We start from the raw sequence: 24,682 nt of genomic DNA, 5'->3' as shown, positions 1-24,682 counted from the left end.
GTAACATGCCGGAAAGAGGATGTAAGTGAGCCCACTCTCTCTACTCGTCGTAGTCTAATTACAAAATCGGCACGCTTGCCTCCTTCTCTCCTGGTGGATCTTTAATTCGGGTTACTCAGAGAGGGATCCACAGTGAGTAAATTATAACTGCATTGGTTGCCTAACTCCATCATTGTCTACAGGGTTTCTCTCTTAGCTAATTTGTGTTTTCGCTTGTACCTTCTGTTTATCCTCTGTCGCTTACTTTATTCCATCTGATGATCGCATAGAGCTTCTTTTGTTAATAGCATTACATCCTCTGCACAATGTGGCTGCTCTGAAAAAGAAGTCAACAAATCAGAGAATCTCGACTCCCTGGAAGAACTTATAAGTACACCTACACTGAAGACTAATTTAGAAGATCTTCTTTTGACATGGAAAAGTAAAAGCCCTCTTGAAAGTAATGAAATCTTAGTAAGTAAGGAACAACATCAGGTTTCTTTACGGCGCTGCAGCCAGGTTGAGCCAAGTGTACTGTTTGTCTTTCTATCTTAGTACAGCACTGGTCAAATGTTTGGACACAGCTTCTCATTTAATGCCTTTTCTTTCATTTCATGACTGTTTACATTGTAGGTTCTCACTGAAGGCATCAAAACTATAAATGAAGAAATATGGAAATAGGAAGTAAACAAAAAAATGAAAATAACTCATGTCTTATATTCTAGATTCTAGCCACCCTTTGGTTTGATTACTGCCTCGCACTCTTGGCATCCCTTGATGAGCTTCACAGGTAGTCACCTGAAATGGTTTTCCAACAGTCTTGAGTACTTTCTAGCCCTTTTGGTCCATATGATCCCAAACCATCTCGATTGGGTTTAAGTCGGGTTACTGTGGAGTCCAGGCTTTCTGGCGTAGCGCTCCATCATTCTCCTTGGTCAAATTAGCTCTTACACAGCCTGGAGGTGTGTTTGGGGTCATTGTCCTGTTGAAAAATAAATGATGGTGCACCTAAACACAAACCAGATGGGGCGGCATGTTGCTGCGGGATGCTGTAGTAGCCATGCTGGTTTAGCGTGCATTCAATTTTGAATAAATCCCCAACAACGTCACAAGCAAAGCACCTCCACACCATCACACCTCCTCCATGTTTCACAGCGTGAACCGTTCACCTTTTCTGCTTCGCCCAAAGACACAGTGGGTGGAACCAAACATCTCAAAATTTGACTCATCAGACCAGATTTTCACTGGTCTAATGTCCATTCCCTGTGTTTCTCGGCCCAAACAAATGTCTTCTGATTGTTGCTTTTCCTTAGTAGTGGTTTCTTAGCAGCTATTTGACCATAAAGGGCTGATTCACAAAGTCTCCTCTCAGCAGGTGATGTAGAGATATTTCTGCTACTGGAACTCTGTGTGGCATTTCTCTAGGCTCTAACCAGAGGTGCTGTGATTTCTGAGGCTGGTGACTCAGATAAATTTATCGTCAGCAGCAGAGGTGACTCTTGGTCTTCCTTTCCTGGGATGGTCACCACGTGAGCCACTTTTTTGTTTGTTAGCGATTGATGTTTTTTTGCGACTGCGCTTGGCGACTACATCATGAAGCTCATTGAGAGAAGGCCAAGGGATTGCAGCGCTGTCAACAAATGAAAGGGTGGCTACTTTTAGATGTCTAAAATATAAGATATATTTAGAGTTATTTATCTTTTTTCTTTGCTAAATAATTCACACATCTCTTTTCATATATTTAATGTCTTCTGTTTGTGTCTACAATGTGTCTCTATATACGTTTTCTTTAACCTTTTAACGATGTTAAACTGAAACTGAATTAAGGTTTTAAGAATGTGTCATAATCTGTACACTTTGTAGGTTTTGTCATTCTATAACCGCATGTCATTGTTTCTTTGTCATTATAGGCAAAAGAAGGGAAAGCATCAAAGAAAACAAAAACCAACCAGTTCCAGCAAGTACAGATGAACCAGTTGTGAACCGGATGGAAAAGACTTTTACCACTATGAAGCAGCCCAGAAGACGCCAGAGCATTGACAGTGGGGACAAAAGCTTCACATGTGATCAGTGTGGAAAGACTTTAACCCGGCGTAGCGGTTTAAAACAACATCAGCTCATCCACACTGGATTTAAACCATTCAGCTGTGATCAGTGTGGAAAGTCTTTTACTGACAAGGGCAACTTAAAAAAACATCAGCTCATCCACACTGGATTTAAACCATTCAGCTGTGATCAGTGTGGAAAGTGTTTTACTCAGAATGGCAAGTTAAAACAACATCAGTTCATCCACACTGGATTTAAACCATTCAGCTGTGGTCAGTGTGGAAAGTGTTTTACTCGGGATGACATCTTAAAACAACATCAGTTCATCCATGCTGGATTTAAACCATTCAGCTGTGATCAGTGTGGAAAGTGTTTTACTCAGAATGGCAAGTTAAAACAACATCAGTTCATCCACACTGGATTTAAACCATTCAGCTGTGGTCAGTGTGGAAAGTGTTTTACTCAGAATGGCAAGTTAAAACAACATCAGTTCATCCACACTGGATTTAAACCATTCAGCTGTGGTCAGTGTGGAAAGTGTTTTACTCAGAATGGCAGCTTAAAAAGACATCAGCTCATCCACACTGGAGAGAAGAGGAATGAAGAGAAGGGGAAATAACATGCCTATCTTAAGCTGGCAGCCAGCATGTAGAAATTCTTTCTCTGAATTGTTGATATTAGTTTCTTACATTTTCTGATTTTTAATCAAATAGTCTTTTCAGAAACTTCTGATTGTTGTTTCGTAAATGTAATGGCTATTTACTAGAAACCCAAGTTAGACCCATGATTAAGAGGCCACTGTTTTTTTCTGTTAACTTATTTACACATTACTTAAAAGTTATGTCGCTATAATCATTTTTTGTATTTTCTCTGTAAGAAACCGACTTGCTAACCCTTTATTCCAGTGTACCTACTGTTAAGTATTTGTGCATAAATATAATTAAAATGCCAATTCAAAGAGAATGATTAAAATTTCATATAATTACAGTGGAATTGCAGCATTTATCACAGGACTAGAGTTGAAATCCAAATCCCCCTGTAACTGTATTGTCATGTGCCATGTGCAGTGTAATAGGGCAGTATTAAATTGCGTTCTTTTGAATTCTTTTGACGACAGAGAAAGACTAGACTCAGAGTGGTCAAGCTCAAAAAACAATCTTTATTTTACATTTCCAAAAATGGAGAAGTGCAGAGACGAAGACGTGCCCCAGTTCTGAAAGCCTTGTCCTCACAGACCTTACTACAAAGTACAAAAAACAATATAATCAGAAAATAAGCACTAAGAATATATGTTTATTTCAGAACAGCAGCCTTTTGCGGCTGGATTTATTATGAGGCAGACCAAGACAAGTATAGTTGAACAAGGTATTTATTTACCATACAGCTCACAAACAATCCACTGCATGTAATAGCAACTGACAGTCTTAAATACTTTCAGCTGTCACAGGTTAAAGCATTATTCTATTAACAGGTGAGTTCTCAAATCCTGACCTTCCACCACATTATATAATACATCAACTTCAATAAAAATATATATAAATACATTTTTCATTTTCATATTAATAAATATTTTTCACTTTATCCTTAAACCATACCCCATACACCTCCATCGTCCCGATACCCAAAAACTCCAACCCATCTTGCCTCAATGATTACCGCCCAGTAGCACTCACCCCCATCATCACTAAGTGCTTAGAGCGACTGGTCCTAGCACACTTCAAATCCTGTCTCCCCCCCACCCTGGACCCCCACCAATTCGCATACCGCCGGAACAGGAGCACAGAGGATGCAGTCTCCATCGCAATGCACTCTGTCCTCTCACACCTGGACAACAACAACACCTACGCCAGAATGCTGTTTATAGACTTCAGTTCAGCATTCAATACAATCCACCCCTCACAACTCATCAGGAAACTGACAGACCTGGGTATCAGTTCCCTCATCTGCAAATGGTTACTGGACGTCCTGACCAACCGCCCCCAACATGTCCGGCTGGATAACCGCTGCTCATCTACCATCACAATGAACACCGGTGTACCACAAGGCTGTGTGATGAGCCCTTTCCTCTACTCCCTCTTCACCCACGACTGCAGACCTGCTGATGGTTCCAACACCATCATTAAGTTTGCAGATGACACCACGGTGATTGGCCTCATCAGTGACAACGATGAGGCCGCCTACAGGGAGGAGGTGGATCGTCTGGCTGAGTGGTGCGACAGAAACAACCTGCTGCTTAACACCGAGAAGACCAAGGAGCTCATCGTGGACTACAGGAGGAATGCTGACCCACATCCACCCATCCACATTAAGGGGACGGCTGTGGAGCGTGTGAGCAGCTTCAAGTTCCTGGGAGTCCACATCTCCGAGGATCTCACCTGGACGACCAACTGCTCCAAGCTGGTCAAGAAGGCTCACCAGCGCCTCTTCTTCTTGAGGACTCTGAGGAAGAATCACCTGTCCTCAGACATCCTGGTGAACTTCTATCGCTGCACCATCGAGAGCATCCTGACCAACTGTATAACAGTCTGGTACGGGAACTGCTCTGACTCGGACCGGAAGGCGTTGCAGAGGGTCGTGAAAACTGCCCAGCGCATCGCCAGAGCACCACTTCCTGCCATAAAAGACATCTACAGGAAGCGGTGTCTGAAAAGGGCTGGGAAAATCATCAAAGACCCCAGTCACCCATCACATGGACTCTTCACCCTCCTGCCCTCTGGGAGGCGCCACAGGAGCCTCCGGACTAAGACCACCAGGTACCGGAACAGCTTCTTCCCCACAGCTGTCAGACTCCTGAACTCTGCCTCCTGACATCTGACCCACGTTAAACTCATGGACTGAACATACACACACCCACAATGGACAACTGTACCCTCAAACACAATAATAACATGGACTGAACCACCACTCACAACCACTAGCACTTTATATAGCCTCTGTAGAAACTATCTACACCCTCACTTATCTTAACTGCACTACTGTATAGCTCTGTGTAAATAATCATTCTGTACATTCGATAATCTTTAATCCTACAACTGTTTACAACTTGCATAGTTCCCATTTCTGTATAGCTGTATATCCCAGATTCTGTAAAGTTATTTATTTCATATTCTGTATAGTTTTTCATATTTATATCCTGTTCATATCCTGTACATAGCTTGTACTCACTACAGCCTGTACATACTTATAGTTATAGAATATTCACAACATACTTCATACCGTGTACATTATAACATACCATAATAGACCCATTTCTGTAATATACTCACATATCTATATTATTGCTAATATATATTGTAATATATCTATATCACTAAAGCACTTCTGGATGGATGCAAACTGCATTTCGTTGCCCTGTACCTGTGCATGTGCAATGACAATAAAGTTGAATTCTAATTCTAATTCTAATTCTTATTATAAAACACCAAAAAAACCCAAGCACAAAAGATTTACCACGCTCCTTTAACCCATGGCCTCTCCTGGAACCTTTAAATGTGTCTGGACCCCCAGGAAAACATTTGCCCAAACACCCTGGAGTGAACACGGGAAAGAAAGGTGAGTAATAACATCTTACGGTCACTTCTTTGCACCACCTTTATTTCTAGACAGAGGCTACAAACTGATTTTAAAATAAACAATAAATACTAAATGAAAAATCCAACTTGTGTGCAAATGTTCTTCCTGTGCTAGGCTTAAAGTGTGTTAAGAAATAAATATATATTCCTAATGCTCATTTGCTGATTAGATTGTTTTATGAGAGGCCCAGACTTGAGTGTAAAACTAGGTCGCAGTCTGACAGGAAACTGCATGTCTTTGCAGCATATGAGGAGCAGACAGAGAGTGAAACTAAGTTCAAACGAAGGGTGACAGGTTGCCCTGGCAACAGACCTCAGAAAGGGGACATTATTGCAAGCTGCACAGGAAGTAAGACACAAAGAAAAGAGGAACTGAGTAAAAGGAGTTGTTTGTATCGAAACTGTGTGTGACGTGTGAAGTACCAAAATAACACCTATATGAGACACATGTTGAGCTTCTACTGTTAGAGATTCTGCAACTGGCTTTGGGCTGTGCAGGGCTCGCTCTTTTCCGGAAGATGATTGAATAAAGAATTATAAATGTTTTGACCACTCTTAGTCGGGTTTTCTCTGTTCTATCATGGGGATTAAAGAATCGGGTTTAATAAGTGCGATGCTGAATAAAGAGCTAGATATGGTGCTTTTAATAAAGTGAAAGGTGCTCCTAAAGTGCTATACAAATTATAATATAAATGATAGTAAGGGAGTCGTCTCCCTTACATGCAGTAAAGCCCACTATTAGAGTACATGGTCTGGACCATTTCTCACCACAAATGCACCACAGTGGCTTCACCACATTTTGTACAAGACGATATACCAGCTGTTATATCTTCACTCCGGGTTACTAGTATAACAATGATACTCAGACCACGACGTAACTTGAGGTATTTATTATAACGCATAACTTAACATGGAGCTAGCCCGAGCGACAGCCTAAAGCTTTTATCCCATAATGCATCTGGGCATGACCGCTACGGGTCCTGTTATAACCCAAAATACACAACACCAGCCTTTAAAGAAAGTAGTGCCAGACAGTCAAGCTATGCTCCAGTTGTCTGGCCCAAACAGGAGAGAAGGCCACCTGCCTGGTTTGAAGATTATGCTGTCACCCAACCCCCTTAAGAGCAGCAGTCTTCATTGGCCAGCTCAGTATTTCCGGCCACATCTGAGTATTTTGCAACACATCGGAGCCCTCACTGTGCTTCTGCATTTTGCATCCCAGAGCTAGGCTGGATCTTGGAAGCAAATCGTGTCTTATCCAGGCCTCAGTCACTCCCACTACCACTAATTCTTGTTTTTCTGCTTTATGTAATATTTGCAGTTTCTAGTTCTTAGGTTCTATTATTATCGCTCCACTGTTTTTCACGTTCCATGTTTTGTCAGCCTTTTCTTTAAGTTTTTCTTATTTTCTTCTCCATGTTTGTTCCCCTTCTGTCTCCCCAGTCAGTCTAGTTCCCATCGCTGTTTCTCCCCCTGGCCCATTGTTGAGCCAGTGGTTAGCATTCTGCCTGTGTTCAGTGTGTTTGCTTTTGCCTTCCATATCCTGTTAGTCTGTATTACTTACAGCGGCATTCCCTCCTATTGTTATCATGTGTGTATTTAAGTCCTGTGTCCTCCTCTGCTCATTCTTGTGTAACGTCCGTTAGCGCTGTTTCCCTGCATTCCACCTTTATCCTTCCGGTTCTAGTGTTTTATTGTTGTTGGGTTTTTTTTTTAGTATTGTTGTATTTTGTTTGAGTATTTTTTCTACAGCAGTTTATTACCCTGTCTGTGACTCCTGTGTCCTGCCTCCCACTTAGTACCATCATGACAATACTAACTCAAGACAACTGTATTCTGATGTGATGTTGTCTCTTAATAAACATTATGGAAAACCACACCAGTTTGCTGTGAGATGTAAAGCAGAAGTGATGGAAGCCCCGAACAACCACATAAATAGCACAAGTTTTTAAGGGGCTTGCATGCATGTGTGCGCAGACACTACTGGTAATGCTTGAGCAGCCTGGAAACAGTGGCCATGTTGAGCTTCAGTGTGGGTTGCTGCTAAAGCTATCATAAGATATAAGAACTGAGTTTAAAAGATAACTGTACTGTAGGTCTTTATAACGTGTGCTCCAATTATACTTTTTCACAATTTATTATCAAAACGGTTAGAATTTTAAATTAGTTTTACATGGTGCCATGGACCTCCTTTTACTGGCAGAGGGACAATAGGCTGTCACAAACAGGCAGTAAACACTTTTTTATTATGTGTGACAAAGAGTCGAAAAATTTGTTTCTTCTTCTATAATTTTCCAAGCATCTCCTTATTTGGAGATAACCCTTTTGCAAGCAACGCTGCCATTACCATGAAAAATGCCTCTTGTGCTCCAGTCTAGCCTGTAGATTTAAAGACAGGGGAAGAGTGCATTAAATAAGAGCAGATTTATGGCTGAGGCCACATTGCTGTGAGGGCGTCCTCTCAATGTTTATGTTTGCCAGTGAATCCAAGAGTATTCAACTATACACTGTTGAGAGTAAAATACAAAATAGAAATATGTGTTGCTAGTGTTGAAATCTCCCAATTCTTTGAATCTTTGGGCTGAAGGAAGGACAATACTCGGTGTATTTATGCTCAATCAACAATACTTTATTTCCATACAATTCAACACTTAAGAGCATAAGGACCATCATGATGGGGAGACATGCCTGAAGAGGGTCACCGCAAATCTCGAAATGGTGACGTGTTACTCAGCTTCTTATAGCCGCTAGTGGCCCCCACCTAGTCGTAAAAGCCCAAACATTCACATTCTTTCTCCCTTACGGCGCCTAAGTTATGACCTCGGCTGTTGTTTCTCTACTCTTTGTAAAGGTGGGGGTGTGGAATGTGGTCTATCTCCCCTGTCTTAGACACAGAGTCTCCCTCTGTTTATGATTCAGCAATAAAACATGTCAAGAACACAGTATGAGACATTCACAGCAGATCAAGGATACAGAGTGATGCACACTTATCTAATAAACTAATAAGTGAATATGTTCTTTTAACTCAAAAGTATAATGAGAACTAAACTACATACACAGCACACCATCTAAACTAAATGATAATATATGACCTACAGCAGTTAACATAATTCAACTATTTTAACTACAGGTGTAAGATAACATATGATAACAGAATAATCTCACACTAGTTATGAGATATAAGCGTCTGTCAGTGCGCCCCAGGGTGGCTGTGGCTAAAATGTAGCTTGCCATCACCGGTGTGTGAATGTGTGTGTGAATGGGTGGATGACTGGATGTGTAAAGCGCTTTGGGGTAGTAGTAAAGCGCTATACAAATACAGGCCATTTACCATTTAAAAGTTGTGAGATTATTATATTATCTTATGCTATGTTATACCCCTAATTAAAGATTGTGAAATTATTTTGTAGTTTTAGTTTGCATTATTCTCCTGAAGAGGTGATAACTATTAGATTTTTTAAACTGATTTGTATTACATTAGACTGCTGATTTATTGTGAATGAATGATATTGTTTTATGATGCATTATACTGCTGAGTTATAAGAAATACTGTTTTTAGAGAGTCATGGCCAGAGGCTATAAGAGTTTGAGTAACTTTCCATCATTTTGAGATTTTGCTGTGACCCTCTTCATGCATGTCTCCCCATCCGGATGGTTTATACTCAAAGTGTTGAATTGTATTGAATAAAATAATTGTTGATTGAGCATTTATACACCGAGTATTGTCCTTCCTTCAGCCCAAAGATCAAAAGAACTGAGGATTTAACAAGGTAAAAATAAATCCCAGCAATACCCTCAACATATCCACATCCCCACAGTTGTTAGACTATGAGCTGGGGATACAGAAATCTGTGTTTGAAATCCTTGGGGATGCTGTTAAAGCAGATAGGGACCCACAGAAAGACTGACGCAAGGATCAAAGGCCAAATATCTCCACAATCATTCTCCACGGTGCTGATCTGCCAATAGGTGTCACCACACTGGAGTTCCCTTCACCATCAAGCAGCAACCAAAGGAGCTACAAGTGTATTGTCCTTACTGCTCCAACTCTGAGCACTATGTGACACAGTGAGACAACTTTTGTCAACACGCGATATTGGATCATGGATTTTCAAGATATCTGATACGCTGTGAAGATATATGAATAGCTGAATATATGAATAGCTGAAAGAGTTGCCTCTGATCCAGTCAGTTTCAGCTTGTGGTCCTGATTTTCTACTATTGTCCACATCTCATTACCCCAATAGAGCCAGTGCATGTGGTGCCACCAGTTGGACCAGCTACGAGTGGCAGGACCACCCTTTTGATGCTACCTGTCACACATGTTGTGCGACCTTCGCATTACAAAAACATGTGAATGTTGTAAAAGCACTGTGACTGAAAAAGTGATTTGAAAGTGCAAATTTAGGGAAATTGTGTCGTAACCACATTTTGCGAGGAGTGCTGTTTCCCTGTGATTTCTTTCTATCTTTTCTTTGGGAAAAGAAAAACAGTTATAAACTCCTCTCTATAAACACTGAGCTTAACAGTGAAGTTATGTTTCTGCAGATACCTATAAACACTTTGTCACTGATGTAAGAGGACTGAAAAAAGGTGTAATAGTAAGTAAAACCAAATATGTTAATTGAGTAATTTGATTTATTCTTACATGGAAAATTATTTGCTGCCTTCTTTTTGTGAACAACATTTTCACTTCCAGGTGACTGTTGGTGTAATTTGGTGATGTATAGATAAAACTGAATTGAAACTTCTGCTGTACAGCTCACTAAGGAGTCCTCTCATGGACAGTGTGCAATGACACAAAAGAACAACTTCAATTTCACCATAAGCCTTACTGGAGATCAGTTTGGATATGTAAATGACACTTTTGTACATTAGTCTGAGATCAGTGCTATGAGAGTGACTTTAAGATCACAACTTGATTTGAGACAGAATCTTGGTCCTGGAAATAGCTCTAAGATATCAACTGAGTATGCCAAATGAGATGACAGGATCAAGGAACATCAAAGTACCACAGCAAAGAATAAATGCACATATGAAAGAGGAAGTATCACTGCTATGGAGATTTCTTGTTTTGCATACAGACTCAGGACTGCTGTTCTCCTCTTGGCATTTTCTTATATAAATATTTTTGATTTTGAACCTCAGAATTTAGCAGCACAACACTTCAATTCTTTTTTCCATCAAACATTTCATTCAGCCACTGCTCTCCCCAGGTGTGCTGGATTAGATTCAAATGCAGAGTCTTCTGTGCTGGTAAAAGAGGCTCTTTGTGAGTTCATAAATTTAAAAAAAGAAAAGAAAAAAGAAGAAGCTCACGTGAATGTGGAGGCCACAGAAAAGGACCGTACCAAAGAGCACTGCTAAGACAAAGTGATTCGGGCCAGTAAAGCAGTTGCAGAGCAGCTGGCCAGGACTTTTTTTTCCCTCTGGAGAGTCTGCAAAATTGCTTTGTGTGATTTCAAAAGATTTTAACATTAGCTGTGTTACTCATTGACTGAAGAGAGTCATACTTCTCCATATAATAACTCTATTGACAGTCGACAGTACATTTTTAATTGATTATTGATAAATGTTAAACAGTTTTAAATGTTATGCAATGAGTGGGGAGTGGAGTGAGCTGAGCAAAGAAATGAAATCAGTAACTAAAAAAAGGTCAGTGCCAGAAACAGTACGAAGAAGAAAGAACTGACCAGTGGCTTCATAATATTCAATGAAAGTAAGGATGAAATAAACATCTGACTAACAATACATTCTGTAAATTGGGGAAACATGGTAGATGGAAATAAGACTTGTTTTCAATAAGAGACAATAGAACATGTTTTATTTTTCTGTTCCAGTTGGTGGCGGTAATGCTCCAGAAACCTCGGTCGCAAACCGCCAGCAAACAAGAAGAAGAAGAAGAAGAAGAAGTAGCAGCTCCCGGCGCGTTTAAACAGCAGAAGGTTCGCTTAAGGAATAAAGAGTATAACCAGAGTCATCATACGTGTTGTCTTCCAAGGGGAACTTTAGGTTTTATTTTCAAGCCGGCTATGGCAAAGATCGTGTGGCTGTGCTGAGCTTCCTTTCTGCTTCTCCTCTGGTCTCCGGCAGACCGCATTTCTGTTTCTGATGCGTGTTTGGAAAGATATACGCTCTCGTAGCTCACACAGCTTGTTCTTTCTGCAAGGTAGCCAGTAACATGCTGGGAGGTCAGATAGCCCACTGTCTCTACTAGTCCTACTCCAACTACAAAGCCCACGTGTCTCCTTCTCCGCTGGTGGATCTTTAGGTCGGGTTATTCTGAGAGGGGATCCAGAGTGAGTACATTATAACTACATTGGTTGCTTAACTCTATAACTGTTTACAGGGTTTCTCTCTCTTAGCTATTTTTTTTTTCGTTTGTTCCTTGTGTTTAACGTCTCGGTTTGTCTGCCTGGAGCTTCCAGCAGTTCAGGACTTAAATGTTTAATCATTTGAGTTCAGCTATTTGTTTTACTTCTTTTGAAGGTGGTGTACTGAAAGTTACGATTATATGAGATGGATAAAATACAGCATAATCCACAATTAATAACAGAATCACCAACCAGTAATACGCCTTGATGCATGCTCAATTATCCAGGTAAGTAAACCCCCAAATTTGATTGTGTTCATCTGGACGTCTTCAGTGGGAGAAACGTTTCGTCAACTTGGATGAGTGACGAAACGTTTCTCCTGCTGAAAACGTCCAGAATAAACTTTCAGGGACCAACCAGTAATGTGTCTTTAAATTGGCACTGTTCTAGTGGCAGCCTGTTGTAGCAGCTCCATGTCTACGTAATGTTCTTTAGTTTCGTTTGCGGTTCTGTCTTTTTCATTTTCTTTCTGTTTAATCTTACTATTTTGTTTTAATTATTTTGCTTTCAATAATTTTGCTTTTTATTTATATATCTCTGTATTTGTCTTAATATTGATCCATCATAATCCATCATAAGGCTCATTTGTATGAGTGCTTGTTCTTTGTTGCATATTTGCTTCTATGACAACTCAGTTTCACTCTGCGATTAATAGAGTTTCTCTGAATCTGATTCTAATGTTGGTAGTGAATGTATGAGTAAGAATAATTCTATACAATATAGGGCTGCACGATTAATCGTTAGAAAACCGCGATCTCATTTCCAAATGACAACGATTTAAAAAAAAAAAAAAAAAAAAGACGACGACGATTGTACCGCATTTTGATCCGGGACGTAATCTGCATGAAAACAAGCGCTCACTCTTCCTGCTCAACAAATGACAAGGGCGGAGCCTTATACCACGTGATACAGAAGCTGTGCCGTGTGATGCTAAAATTAGCAGGGAAAAAACAACGGAGAGCACGTCAGGGATGACGAGAAAGTGACAGGAGAAAGTCCGTCCCGGTCAACCACCCAAACATCAATAACGGAAACCTTCCCTATACCCGTCGAACTCCCGCAGGCACAAAGAAATTACGGAGGCTATCACTTATCACCTGACCAAATATATGGCTCCCATCAACACTGTGCAAAACGAGGGATTTAGGAAAATGATCAACGCCCTAGACAAACACTACACTGTGCCGTCCCGCAACTATTTTTCTATTGTTGCACTACCTGCTCTATACACGCAGCGTCGAGCAACGGTGGAGATGGAATTTCAAGCAGTACAACATTTTGCGGTTTCAACTGTTACGAAGTTGATGTGCAGTTAATAAGTGCAATAAATATTTATACTGGAAAAGAAAATCGTGAGAGAATCGTGATCTCAATTCTAAGCCAAAAAATCGTGATTCTCATTTTATGCAAAATCGTGCAGCCCTAATACAATACAATGCTCTTAGGTAGTGCCGTACAATAAATCACTGAATAGAAAAATAAAGATCTGTTTGATGACACAGGCGACTGATGGGAGGAGGAGAGTCTGATGGAGGAGCAGCTCAGCCACTGCAGTGAGATCTGTTCTTCATAAAAGGTGACAAAAATAAAAATCACCACCATTATCCTACAGACATTAAGCTGCTGTTATTATGATTATTGTTAGTAATAATAACATTTATCCTGCACACACTGGCATCTTGCCAGTTTATACCAAATGTGGGACAAATCATTGCTAAAGAAAAATAATGTAAAGCAACTAGTATTCCTTAATGTTTCTAATCTTTCTTTTGTCACCGAAATACTTCGAAAACATTGCTTCTGTTTAAAATATATATATTTGTGGTACATACCCACACTGAATGGAAAAATGAATATCTATTTGATGTCACTTTGAGTCTAAAATATAAGACATAATATATTTTACAGTTATTCATTATTGTTTTCTTTGCCAAATAATTCCTTTTATCTCGCTTCATATATTTGACGTATATAGCTATAAAGTAGAAATTAGTAAAATAAATTAGTAAAAGTAAAAACCATTAAATGAGCGTGTGTGTCCAACTTTTGAGTGGAAGCGTACCCTACCGGTCAAAAGTGGTAGAACACCCTAATTTCTGAATTTTTTTCAATTGAAAATTATGTAGCTTAGTGTTTCATTGCACTCTGAAACGAAACCATAGTATAAATAATGAGTTGGAGTTAAACAAAGAAATCATGGAATCAATTTATAGGCCTGGCAGATAAAACAGCTGAACATACCTGTTTTATTCTTTATATTCTTCAAAAAGTTCTTTCCATATGTATTCCACACGTATTTTTAAATGTACCTGAACATGGTCATTTTTCAGTCTGAGATAAATCATTTTTGTATGTGTATCAAAAGCCTCAAAAAGAGATAATCAACATTTCTGCATTCATCATGTTTTCCCACTGTCACAGAAGAGGACATCTGATGGGGTTGAGGTGGAAACATCTGGTGACACAAATCTGAAGGCTAGATCAACCCATTTAACCACTTTTTGCCTCTGACGTTTATGATCTTCAAAGTAAACGCAATGTCTTTGAGGTCTAATCTTTAAAAATGTCACAAGAATTTGAATCCTTGAGCTGTTACAAATTTTTAAATGTCCACTGCAAATGAGTCATGCCGGATGTGCTGCAATGAAGCTTAATAATAATATTCTTTTTGAAAACTGCAATCATGAATATATATATATATATATATATATATATATATATATATATATATATATATATATATATATATATATATATATATATATATATATATATATATATATATACATACATACATACATACATACATACATACAGTGGGGCAAAAAAGTATTTAAATACTTATTTTCCACCCTGATTTACGAATAAATTCTTTACAAATCCTACCATGTGGATTCATGGATTTTTTTTCACATTCTGTCTCTCACAGTTGAAGTGTACCTCTGGTGCAAATTACTGACCTCTGTCATCATTTTAGGTGGGGGAACTTGCACAATCGGTGGCTGACTAAATACTTTTTTGCCCCACTGTATGTGCTGCACAAGTTCTGCGTGATGAACCAAAGATTTCAAATTTTGATTCATTATACCTTCCAGTCTTCCGTAGTTCAATGGCAGTGTTTCATGGCTCAGGGAAACCTCTTATACTGATTCTTCTTATTCTGATGTCTCAGCATTGGCTTTCTTGCTGCAACTCATCCTATCAAACCTGCAGCTTGAAGTCTTCTATTCACTGTTGCAACTGACACTTGATTACTATGACCACTATTTATGTGCTTGAAGCTTTTGTCCTGTGACTCAGCTGTTACACAACCTGTCAACTCTCAGAAACCTGTCCTGGTATTCAGTTGTGGCTTTGGGTCTGCCAGACCTCTTCCTGTCAGAGTTGTCCCAGTTTCTGAGGGCTTTTGAATGGTGAAGGAAAATGTATTCATTGACCCCTTGACTTTCTTTGCTATTTCTCTCTTCTAGAGTTAACTGCCTTGTTCCTCACCTTTTTTGTGGCAAAACATCACTTTCTGCAGTACAATAATGTTCAACTGATGCTCATAAGGATATCTTACCACAGTGTGTTCCAACACTGCTTTTATGCAGACAGAGCAGTTTGTAAGTAATTCAGAAAGGTTGGAACACTTGTAGGAGTTAGTCGCACCAGGTTTCAAGGCTTGATGATGGGTGGTTTGAAAAAATAAATTTCCCTGATTGAAATGTATTGTAGTTTGAATAACACAATAATGATTAAAGAGCAGGCAAACAGATTCCGCCAAAATATTTAAATATAACGCGCTGACCTGCCGTCTGGTGCTGAAAGTCGACATCTCACAGATTCTGAAACTACAGGTTGTATCACTGTCTGACTAAATTCACTGAACCAGAAGCAAAAGAGCATCAAAATTATGCTTCATGTTTGATAAATATTGTCATGAACTCCCTCTTGCATTTGCTGTCTTGCTTCCACCACTAATCACACTTGCTCTACAGCTCTCTCAGTGTAGTTCAAGACTAGTTTGCCATTATTAAAAAAAAATCAGTTTTTTGCATTATTTGCTTGCTTATCATGCATCAGTCTACCGATGTGTACAGTGTTGCTGCCCATTGTTTTTGTTTGTTTTTTTTTAAAGTGCCATCTGACCAGAAAGCTTAATTTCTGCTCATTTCTACTGAAGAAATGTAAACTTTTACAAACGATGCCAAATTGTAAAATGCGTAGCCATTTCTCTAATAAAACCTCTTCAACATTGCTCTACTTTAGTTCAGCAGCATCAGGTAATGTTCATATGTCGATTCGTGGTTTTCTTCCTTTTTGGATTTACTGGAGAATATTTTCAGGGGGTTATCTGCTATAAAAGCCAGGACTTTTTTTTACAGAGACCTAAATATAGCACAGGGGTTAAAACATAGCACCAAAAAAAGAGATGACCAAAATATTGCACAGAACAAGGAAAGACTAAGATATTGCACATGGGATGGCAGCAACATAGTCAATGAACAGCAGCAAGAGAGTTATTGTATGGAAGAAGTCTGTTCACATTCTTAGTTTGCATTAAAAGTTCTGACAGCCCACGGGAAGAAGGTGGTTTTTAGTCTATTGGTTTTGCAACTGGTGGAGCACCTGATGGATCTTGACTATAAGATAACAGACCTCAAAATAACAATATATACAAATGGTAAATGAATTCAGTCCTAGCCACTTTGTCACACACTGCTAGAATAATAGAAGGTTTTTTTTTTAATGGGGTTGCACACAAACGCAAAGCAGACGTTGATGCATTGCCAAATATGCTTCCAAACCAACTTCCTTCCAAGCCAATGACTAGAAAATGATCACTAACTACTCCTGAAATGTTGGAGGTTTTAGCTCTTCATACAGTAAAGTTACAGGAGAAAAAATGTTCTTTGTTTGTTAAAATAATCCCGTCCGGTACCCCGTGAGAACAATAAATATATAATTTTCAGTTGTAACCCTCAAACTGAATGGTAATGTAATCCACTCATTTTTTGCTTCATCACAAAACTCAAACATTACTACTTCCACGTCTAATCGTTTGTAATGGAGGCAGAGCAAACTGGATCCGCAGTCCGTGCCTGATAGGTTTCTAGCTTAAACCTATTCGCTGGAACGTTCAAGAGAATATACTACACAGCAAAAGCAAGACACGAGTAGGCAAAGTTCTTTGTGTTACCTGCCTGGAGCCAAGTGTCGTTCCACCGACTTGACCTCCGTCAGACTCTCAGCCAGTTTCCCAATAGCACTCCTTTTATTGTGGTTGCATGAATATGCATAGGTTCATTAACATATGACGTTTCATATAGGTATACATGTGGACAAAGAATACCTTGTGTGTGGGGGGGGGGTCAAGATGTGACCCTGTGAAGACTCCCCAAAGCTGGTGCCAGGAGTCTGGCGGTCCATCTAAACAAAAGGCTCTTATACTTAACCAGATACAGAGTAGGTGTCCTTCTATACCATAAATCAGTAAGAGCAGATATGACCTCTCTCCTGACCTTAAGTTGTATGTGCATGCCAGAGTGCTCTGGGAGGCACACAGAAAGATCAAACCTCTACCAACATGACATTGATTATGAGTAGATACTTCTAAGCATAAATGACAATCAACAATACAAATCTAACAGTGCCCAGTGAATGCTCACAATGCAGGGGGCACAAATTTAGTTGGTGATACCTACCTTGTCACAGGATCAGTGCTGTGCCAATTTGGTGCAATCATGGACAAACAGTATCCCACAGTTGTTTGTGTTTTTAAACCCATCTTGCACAGAGACAATTTTTGAAAAATGTATTGATAGCAGTGTTGAATATTCTTACACGGTGTAAAAAAAAAAAAGAAGAAAAAAAACTTTTTTCTTTTTTCTTTTTTTTTCTTTTTTTTGTAGGTTTTGTTGTTCCATAACTGCGTGTCACTATTTTGATTCTTTGTCATCATAGGCAAAAGAAGGAAAAGCAAGCCAAAACCTCTGCACACCGAAGACCTAAAAATAACCCACCCAAGGCCAACAAGTACAGATAAACCAGTTGTGATCCCTGTGGAAAAGACTTTTACCACTATGAAGCAAGCCAGAAGACACCAGCGCACCGATAGTGGGGACAGAAGCTTTAGATGTGATCGTTGTGGAAAGTCTTTTACTCATAATAGCAGCTTAAAAAGACATCAGCTCATCCATGCTGAAGTTAAACCCTTTAGCTGTGATCGGTGTGGAAAGTCTTTTTCTCAGCATCACAGTTTAAAAAAACATCAGCTCATCCACACTGGATTTAAACCATTCAGCTGTGAACAGTGTGGAAAGTCTTTCACTTCCAAAAGTAACTTAAAAGGACATCAGGTCATCCACACTGGAGTTAAACCATTCAGCTGCGACCAGTGTGGAAAGTCTTTCACTTCCAAAAGTAACTTAACAGCACATCAGCTCATCCACACTGGATTTAAACCATTCAGCTGTGAACAGTGTGGGAAGGCTTTTACTCAGGATGGAAGCTTAAAAAAACATCAGCTTATCCACTCTGGTGTTAAACCATTTAGCTGTAATCAGTGTGGAAAGGCTTTTACTCACAAAAGGAACTTTAAAGAACATCAGTTTATCCATGCTGGGGTTAAACCGTTCAGCTGTGATCAGTGTGGAAAGTCTTTTACTCGCAAAAGTCACTTAAAAGGACATCAGCTCCTCCATGCTGGAGTTAAACCTTTTAGGTGTGATCAGTGTGGAAACTGTTTTACTCACAAAAGTCACTTAAAAGAACATCAGCTTATCCATGCTGGAGTAAAACCTTTTAGGTGTGATCAGTGTGGAAACTGTTTTACTCACAAAAGTCACTTGAAACAACATCAGCTCATCCATGCTGGAATTAAACCATTCAGCTGCAATCAGTGTGGAAAGGCTTTTAATCGCAATAGTCACTTAAAACAACATCTGCTCATCCATGCTGGAGTTAAAGCATTCACCTGTGATCAGTGTGGAAAGGCTTTTACTCATAGAAGTCACTTAAAAGATCATCAGCTAATCCATGCTGGAGTTAAATCATTTGTCTGTGGCCAGTGTGGAAAGTCTTTTACTCATATTAGTAATTTAAGAAAACATCAACTCATCCACACTGGAGTTAAAGCTTTTGTCTGTGGCCAGTGTGGAAAATCTTTTACTCATATTAGTAATTTAAGAAAACATCAAGTCATCCACACTGGAGTCAAATAATTGTTTTGTGATCACTGTGGAGGCTTTTACTTATATAGACACATTTAAAAAGCACCAGATCATTCACACTGGAATTAAAGCATTTGTGGTCAGTGTGGAAAGTCTAGTTTAATCATCTAAAAAAATAAAGATATCAACCATCTTAAAATTAAAACACTGAAACGTGAATGGGGTGGAAAGTTTTATATCCATAACACAAACTTGTTCAACTGACAAAGTGTCCCTCTGTAACAAAACTGGCAGACCGTCGTGACAGTACTCTGACAGAGTTCTTTTGGACAGAGTGAGAAACACAGCTGATCTGAACAAATCTTCTGTATGCCTGGTCAAACTTAAAAACTTGATCAGGCCTGACAGAATTCAGCTTTAATCTCCTGTTCAATGCTACTGCGAGAAGGTCCGTTATATCAGTTAAGACCTTCTACATGCTCTCTGGTGAAAGCGAGTGTGGATAAACTTTGACAGCATTGAGCAAGCTAAGTATTAGAAAGACTTAGGACTATGTAAAATGAGCAAGTAAATGGAAAGAGATTCACAGATGTGATGTTTGCTTTGAGGGTTTGATGGAGACTGTCAGATCTTCACTATGTCTTTGTGGATCTGGTGGTGCAGGACATGAAAACAGAATGGTGAAATGTGTGGTAACAGATTGATTGAAGGTGGGGGTGGGATTACATCAATTCTGAGCCCCTTCTTGCTTCCAGTTGTGATGGACAGGCTGACATGCAAGATAAGTTAACAGTCTCTTTGGATTATCATGTTTGCAGATGACATTGTTATCAATAACCCACTGATCAAAGACCACTGATCAAGGTTTTGGTCAGTGGTTGTTGGTCAATGGTAGGGCTGCACGATTAACACTTAGAGTCCCCCGAGAGCAGCAGTGCCCAGCCTTCTACCTTTCTACCTTTAAAACCCGCCTTCCAGCCAAATGGCTGGTAGGCTTTTAGCTAGGCTTTAGCTTCAGCCAAGTGGAAGCTAAATTGTCTAGTCATTCATATGTAAATTAGGTTGTTATCTGGGAATTCTGGAGGGGAGTGGGGGTGTGTGAATGAGGGGGTGGGGGAGCTGCTAAAAGCTGTGAACTTCCTTTTGTGTTCGTCTTGATGCATTCTCAATCATCCAGGGAAATAAATCTCCAAAAGTCACCAACTCGGAGTGTTTCAGTTTGCCATCTTAGGGAGAAATCAACACACATGGGTGTAGGTCCTTTGTTGCTGAGATTTATTGATAAAAACAGTACAAAAAACCAACCATTTGTACACATATTTACAAATAATAATAAAAAGTGAGTGAGTACATTTCAACATTTTCAGCAATCACTCACAATTCTGGCACCGAACCGAAAGGACTGTATCGAACGGTTCAATATCGATATGAATATCGTTGCACCCCTACAATATATATTTATGTGTGTGTGTGTGTGTGTGTATGTATGTATGTATGTATGTATTGTGGAGCAGGGAAATTATTTTACTGCTATTGGTAAATAATCATCATTACCATTGCATTAATAATATAATCTGCAGCATTGATATTGTATTCAGAGGTTTAAACAGTGTGTGTGTTTTAGAAAGAATAAGTTGCAGGCTGACAGGAAGTTGCAGAGAGTTTGCAGAAGTGAAAGCAGAGTCTAAGTTATTCTGAGGAGCAGGTTAGACGAGGCTATTTGAATTACTAGGTTATTCAAATTGTCTGTTATACTTTTATATTCTTTTACTAAGCTTTTAGTAGAGGTTCTTGATTAAAACATTTATTCAACATAGTACATGTAGTTTCAGTTAGGTTATTACACATAAGGATGAGCCTCTGGTCTGGTAAAAGGTCAGAAGTGCAACGGGTGAATTGAGAGAGCATTTGAGGATGACACACACACACACACACACACACACACACACACACACACACACACACACACACACACACACACACACACACACACACACACTCAGAGAGAATCATTTATAGGTGGAAGTTTAATCATGTTTTGCTTGGGGTTGCAAAAAGAGCAGTTTGTCGCAGAACTGCTGCTGAGGTGTCAAGATGACAAGCGAGCATCTGGCAGTGACAGGAAGTACCGGCCATGAAGATAAAAGACAACGTTCTTTTAAACTGTGTTAAAAGTCATTGTGGTTTTGATTTGATGTATGTATGTATTCTGTCTGTGACGTATGAAGGGGCGTCATTAATTCAAACCCTGATGCTATAAAAATCTGTGTATGCTTTGATTAAGTCGAAGATCAATTGCTGTCTGCAGTGATCTTCCCACGCGTGTATTAAAATCATCGTTTGACTTCACCCAGCCGGATCAGTGTGGTTATTCTTCGATCATCTCTTGTACCCTTCCTCAATTATGTGAACCTTAACAGTAGGGATGGGTATCGTTTAGGTTTTATCCGATACCGGTGCCAAATCGGTACTTTTGAAACGGTGCCGGTGCTCAAACGGTGCTCAAACCGGTGCTTAAAGAATGGAGAACACAAAATTGGTCCAAAAACCTCTCATGTTCAGCACTTTGGCGCCATTGGGAAGACAAAACTCCCTTTTTAACAGGAAGAAACCTCCGGCAGAACCAGGCTCAGGGAGGGGCGGCCATCTGCTGTGATGCTGCTACCGTTAAAGTATCTGAATTTTATTATTTATTATTATAACTTGTATTCTCCTTTTACTTTATCCCATATCCCAGTGTGTGAATGTGTGTGTGAATGGGTGGATGACTGGATATGTAAAGCGCTTTGGGGTCCTTAGGGACTAGTAAAGCGCTATATAAATACAGGCCATTTACCATAGTTTCCACTGAGCTTTGATCCATGGACTTTGAAGATTGCTTGTATTGGTAGGTCTTTAATTATTGAGGGCTTGTTGTCCTTCCATCTAGCGTGGAATTTTGATTCTCAGAAATAAACAAGAGACTTGATTTGAGCCGCATAGGAAGGCTAAGGTTTGGTAAGGCTCAACATCCCTCTTCTTTAGGAAGTGGTAATGTTTTATATTTAATCCTAGCTCTCCTGCCTTGCCAAATAAATTTGGAAATGATTTTGTCAATTACTGAAAATTCTTTCTGGCTGATTTCCACTGGGTTGCCTGGAACAAATACAGATACCGCACAAGTATGTTCATTTCCACACAATCAATTCTGTGGCTCAGATTGAGAAAGAAAGTTGAAAGTAGTCCCGGATATAATGCATTACTTTAAATGGTGAGAATCGTGAGGGATGGCTTCTATGAGGAAAGGCAGCCCAGAGACTTTACCAGCAGCACACATCGCTGTGTGCCTCAACTTTTGGTCATTTACTGTCAGAGATTTACAGTTAACAAACAGTCAGGTGAATAAACAACAATGAGACACTTGTGTAGGTTAACGTGCTGCACGGGTGAAAAGCTCAGAGCAAATCACACCGAACTGAAGTATTCGTTTATTTTTATAGGTTACATCGTCAATATGCAAATATAATCACATTTCCTGTCACGCAGGTCCTGATGTCTGTCTGCATGCAAGCTGTGTGTGTGTGTGTGTGTGTCACAGAGTATGTGTGTTGCAGGTCAATTTCTAAGAATAATATAATGCAAGTCAACTTCTGCGGATATGTATTTCTGTGCTGGTCTCTTGTCAGTGTCACAGGCTCAGCTTCCTGTTTTAACAGAAAACTGTGTCTGGTGAAATATGTATAACAAAACTTTTGAAGCATAAGCAAATAAAACAATAAAAACTCCCTGACATTTACCCAAGCTAGTCTGACATTTTTTTTTTTTTTTGGGGGGGGGGGAGGGGATTAGAGATCTGATCTAGATTATTGTATGGGACACATCGTCAGTAGTGGACCTTGGATTCATCGGGTGTTTCGGCAACACGTTCTCACTCCCAACTTGTCAAATGTGTGACGCATGGTCAGGCTACCTCTGCTTCACTTATCGACGCACAGGTTACCCCCCTTGCATCGAGGATTGACGTGCAGGGTCCTCTCATTGAATACTATAGAGCTCCCTAAACGTAGATATTATTACGTGTTTTACCGTCTTTATGGTGCTAGCTTAAAGTTGCGGTGTAAACGTTAGCTTATATTGTAGTAAAGCTGTTGCTGTTTAAACGATGTTAGGACAGAAATATTAGCTTCTGTCATGACTGATGAAGTTACTAGTTAATAAAGTTTCCAGTAAAGTGATTAATCGCAGCCACAGATTTACAGCAAATTAAGACGCTGTCTTAATTCTCCAATAAGCCAGGGCCAAGCCAGCTCCTATCAGCAAGAACCCTGTTATCATGGTTCCGAATAGGTAGATATCTTCAGCGTCCTCGATCGACAGTCCCGCCAGGCACACGATCCTCCATTTCTGCCACCCATCCATCGTGTATCCGGCAGGGAAAGTCCCTGTAGGGCACTTGGGCTCTCCCGAGCCAGGACTTCTCATTGAGAAAAGGGTGTCAATAGCATTCAGAGATTTGATCAACTGGTCTAGTTGATCAAATCCATAATTCTCTTTTAGGTTTTAGAGAACGACTGTGAGAGACTGTTCCAGGTAAAGTAATACACACGAGACAGGACAAGGACACAAGAGACTAAGCAGGGAAGATAAGGGGAAGGAGGAGAGGAGAAAAGTGCAACTGCCTTCACCGAGAGCCAAAGAGAGAACAGCAATATATTGGCCATATTATATTTACATTACCGCAGTGAGATGATTTTAGTCTCATGAACAGCATTAGCTAATTGTTATTACTAACTACTCTTGAAATGACTGTTCAGTACAGAAATGAAGCCCAACAATCATGTTTTACAGTCCTGTGGTCTCAGCCTCAGATACTCAGCTAATCAAAGTGATGTCATGACAAAAATGAATGACCAACAAAACATTTTTTCTCCTTCATTTCTGTCAAACAATGCTGTATGTAACGTTTCTCGCAGTTAGTATCATGGTTGCTAGGCAACCTGAAGAGGGCGACGAAGGCTAGACCGTCCCATTTCACAAGCCTCTCACTTCCGCACTGCTCGTACTTATAGTACGCACTGTACGTAGTACGCGTAGTGTGCGTACTTCAAGCGTGCAGACCCTGAATTGGGACAAAGCCATGGACTGGAGATACAAACAGCCACAACCACCTACACACACACAATGGACAACTGTACCCTCATACACACAATAATAACATGGACTGAACCACCATTCACAACCACTAGCATTTTATATAGCCTCTGTAGAAATTATCCACATATCTCACTTATCTTAACTGAAATACTGTATAATTCTGTGTAAATAATCATTCTGTACAATACGATAATTTTAATTCTACAACTGTTTATAACTTGCATAGTTCCCATTTCTGTATAGCTGTATAGCTCATATTTCTGTATAGTTTTTTTTTATTTCATATGTCTGTATAGTTTTTCACATTTATAACATACCTTCATACCGTGTACATTATAACATACCATAATAGACCCATTTCTGTAATATATTTACATATCTATATTATTGCTAATATATATTTGTAATATATCGTTATCATGGC

The 24,682-nt window shown here is 39.6% G+C and overlaps 1 protein-coding gene across 1 annotated transcript; it reads left to right on the top strand.

Moving 5' to 3' along the window:
- Positions 1 to 19,176, top strand: LOC146635842 (uncharacterized). Its single transcript, XM_085349159.1, has 5 exons — positions 1 to 21; positions 1,890 to 2,394; position 2,471; positions 18,109 to 18,763; positions 18,923 to 19,176. The coding sequence occupies exons 1-5, from the start codon at positions 6 to 8 to the stop codon at positions 19,174 to 19,176; spliced, it is 1,431 nt and encodes a 476-aa protein (XP_085205285.1). The 5' UTR covers positions 1 to 5.
- Positions 19,177 to 24,682: the final 5,506 nt, after the last annotated feature.

Source organism: Diplotaxodon limnothrissa, linkage group LG3 (genome assembly GCF_057381915.1).
Source record: "Diplotaxodon limnothrissa isolate DT_005_m linkage group LG3, D_limnothrissa_male_GT1.1, whole genome shotgun sequence".
In the NCBI taxonomy this organism is placed as follows: domain Eukaryota; kingdom Metazoa; phylum Chordata; class Actinopteri; order Cichliformes; family Cichlidae; genus Diplotaxodon; species Diplotaxodon limnothrissa.
Note: the sequence above shows the minus strand (reverse complement) of the source record. Positions and strands in the feature narration are given on the sequence as shown.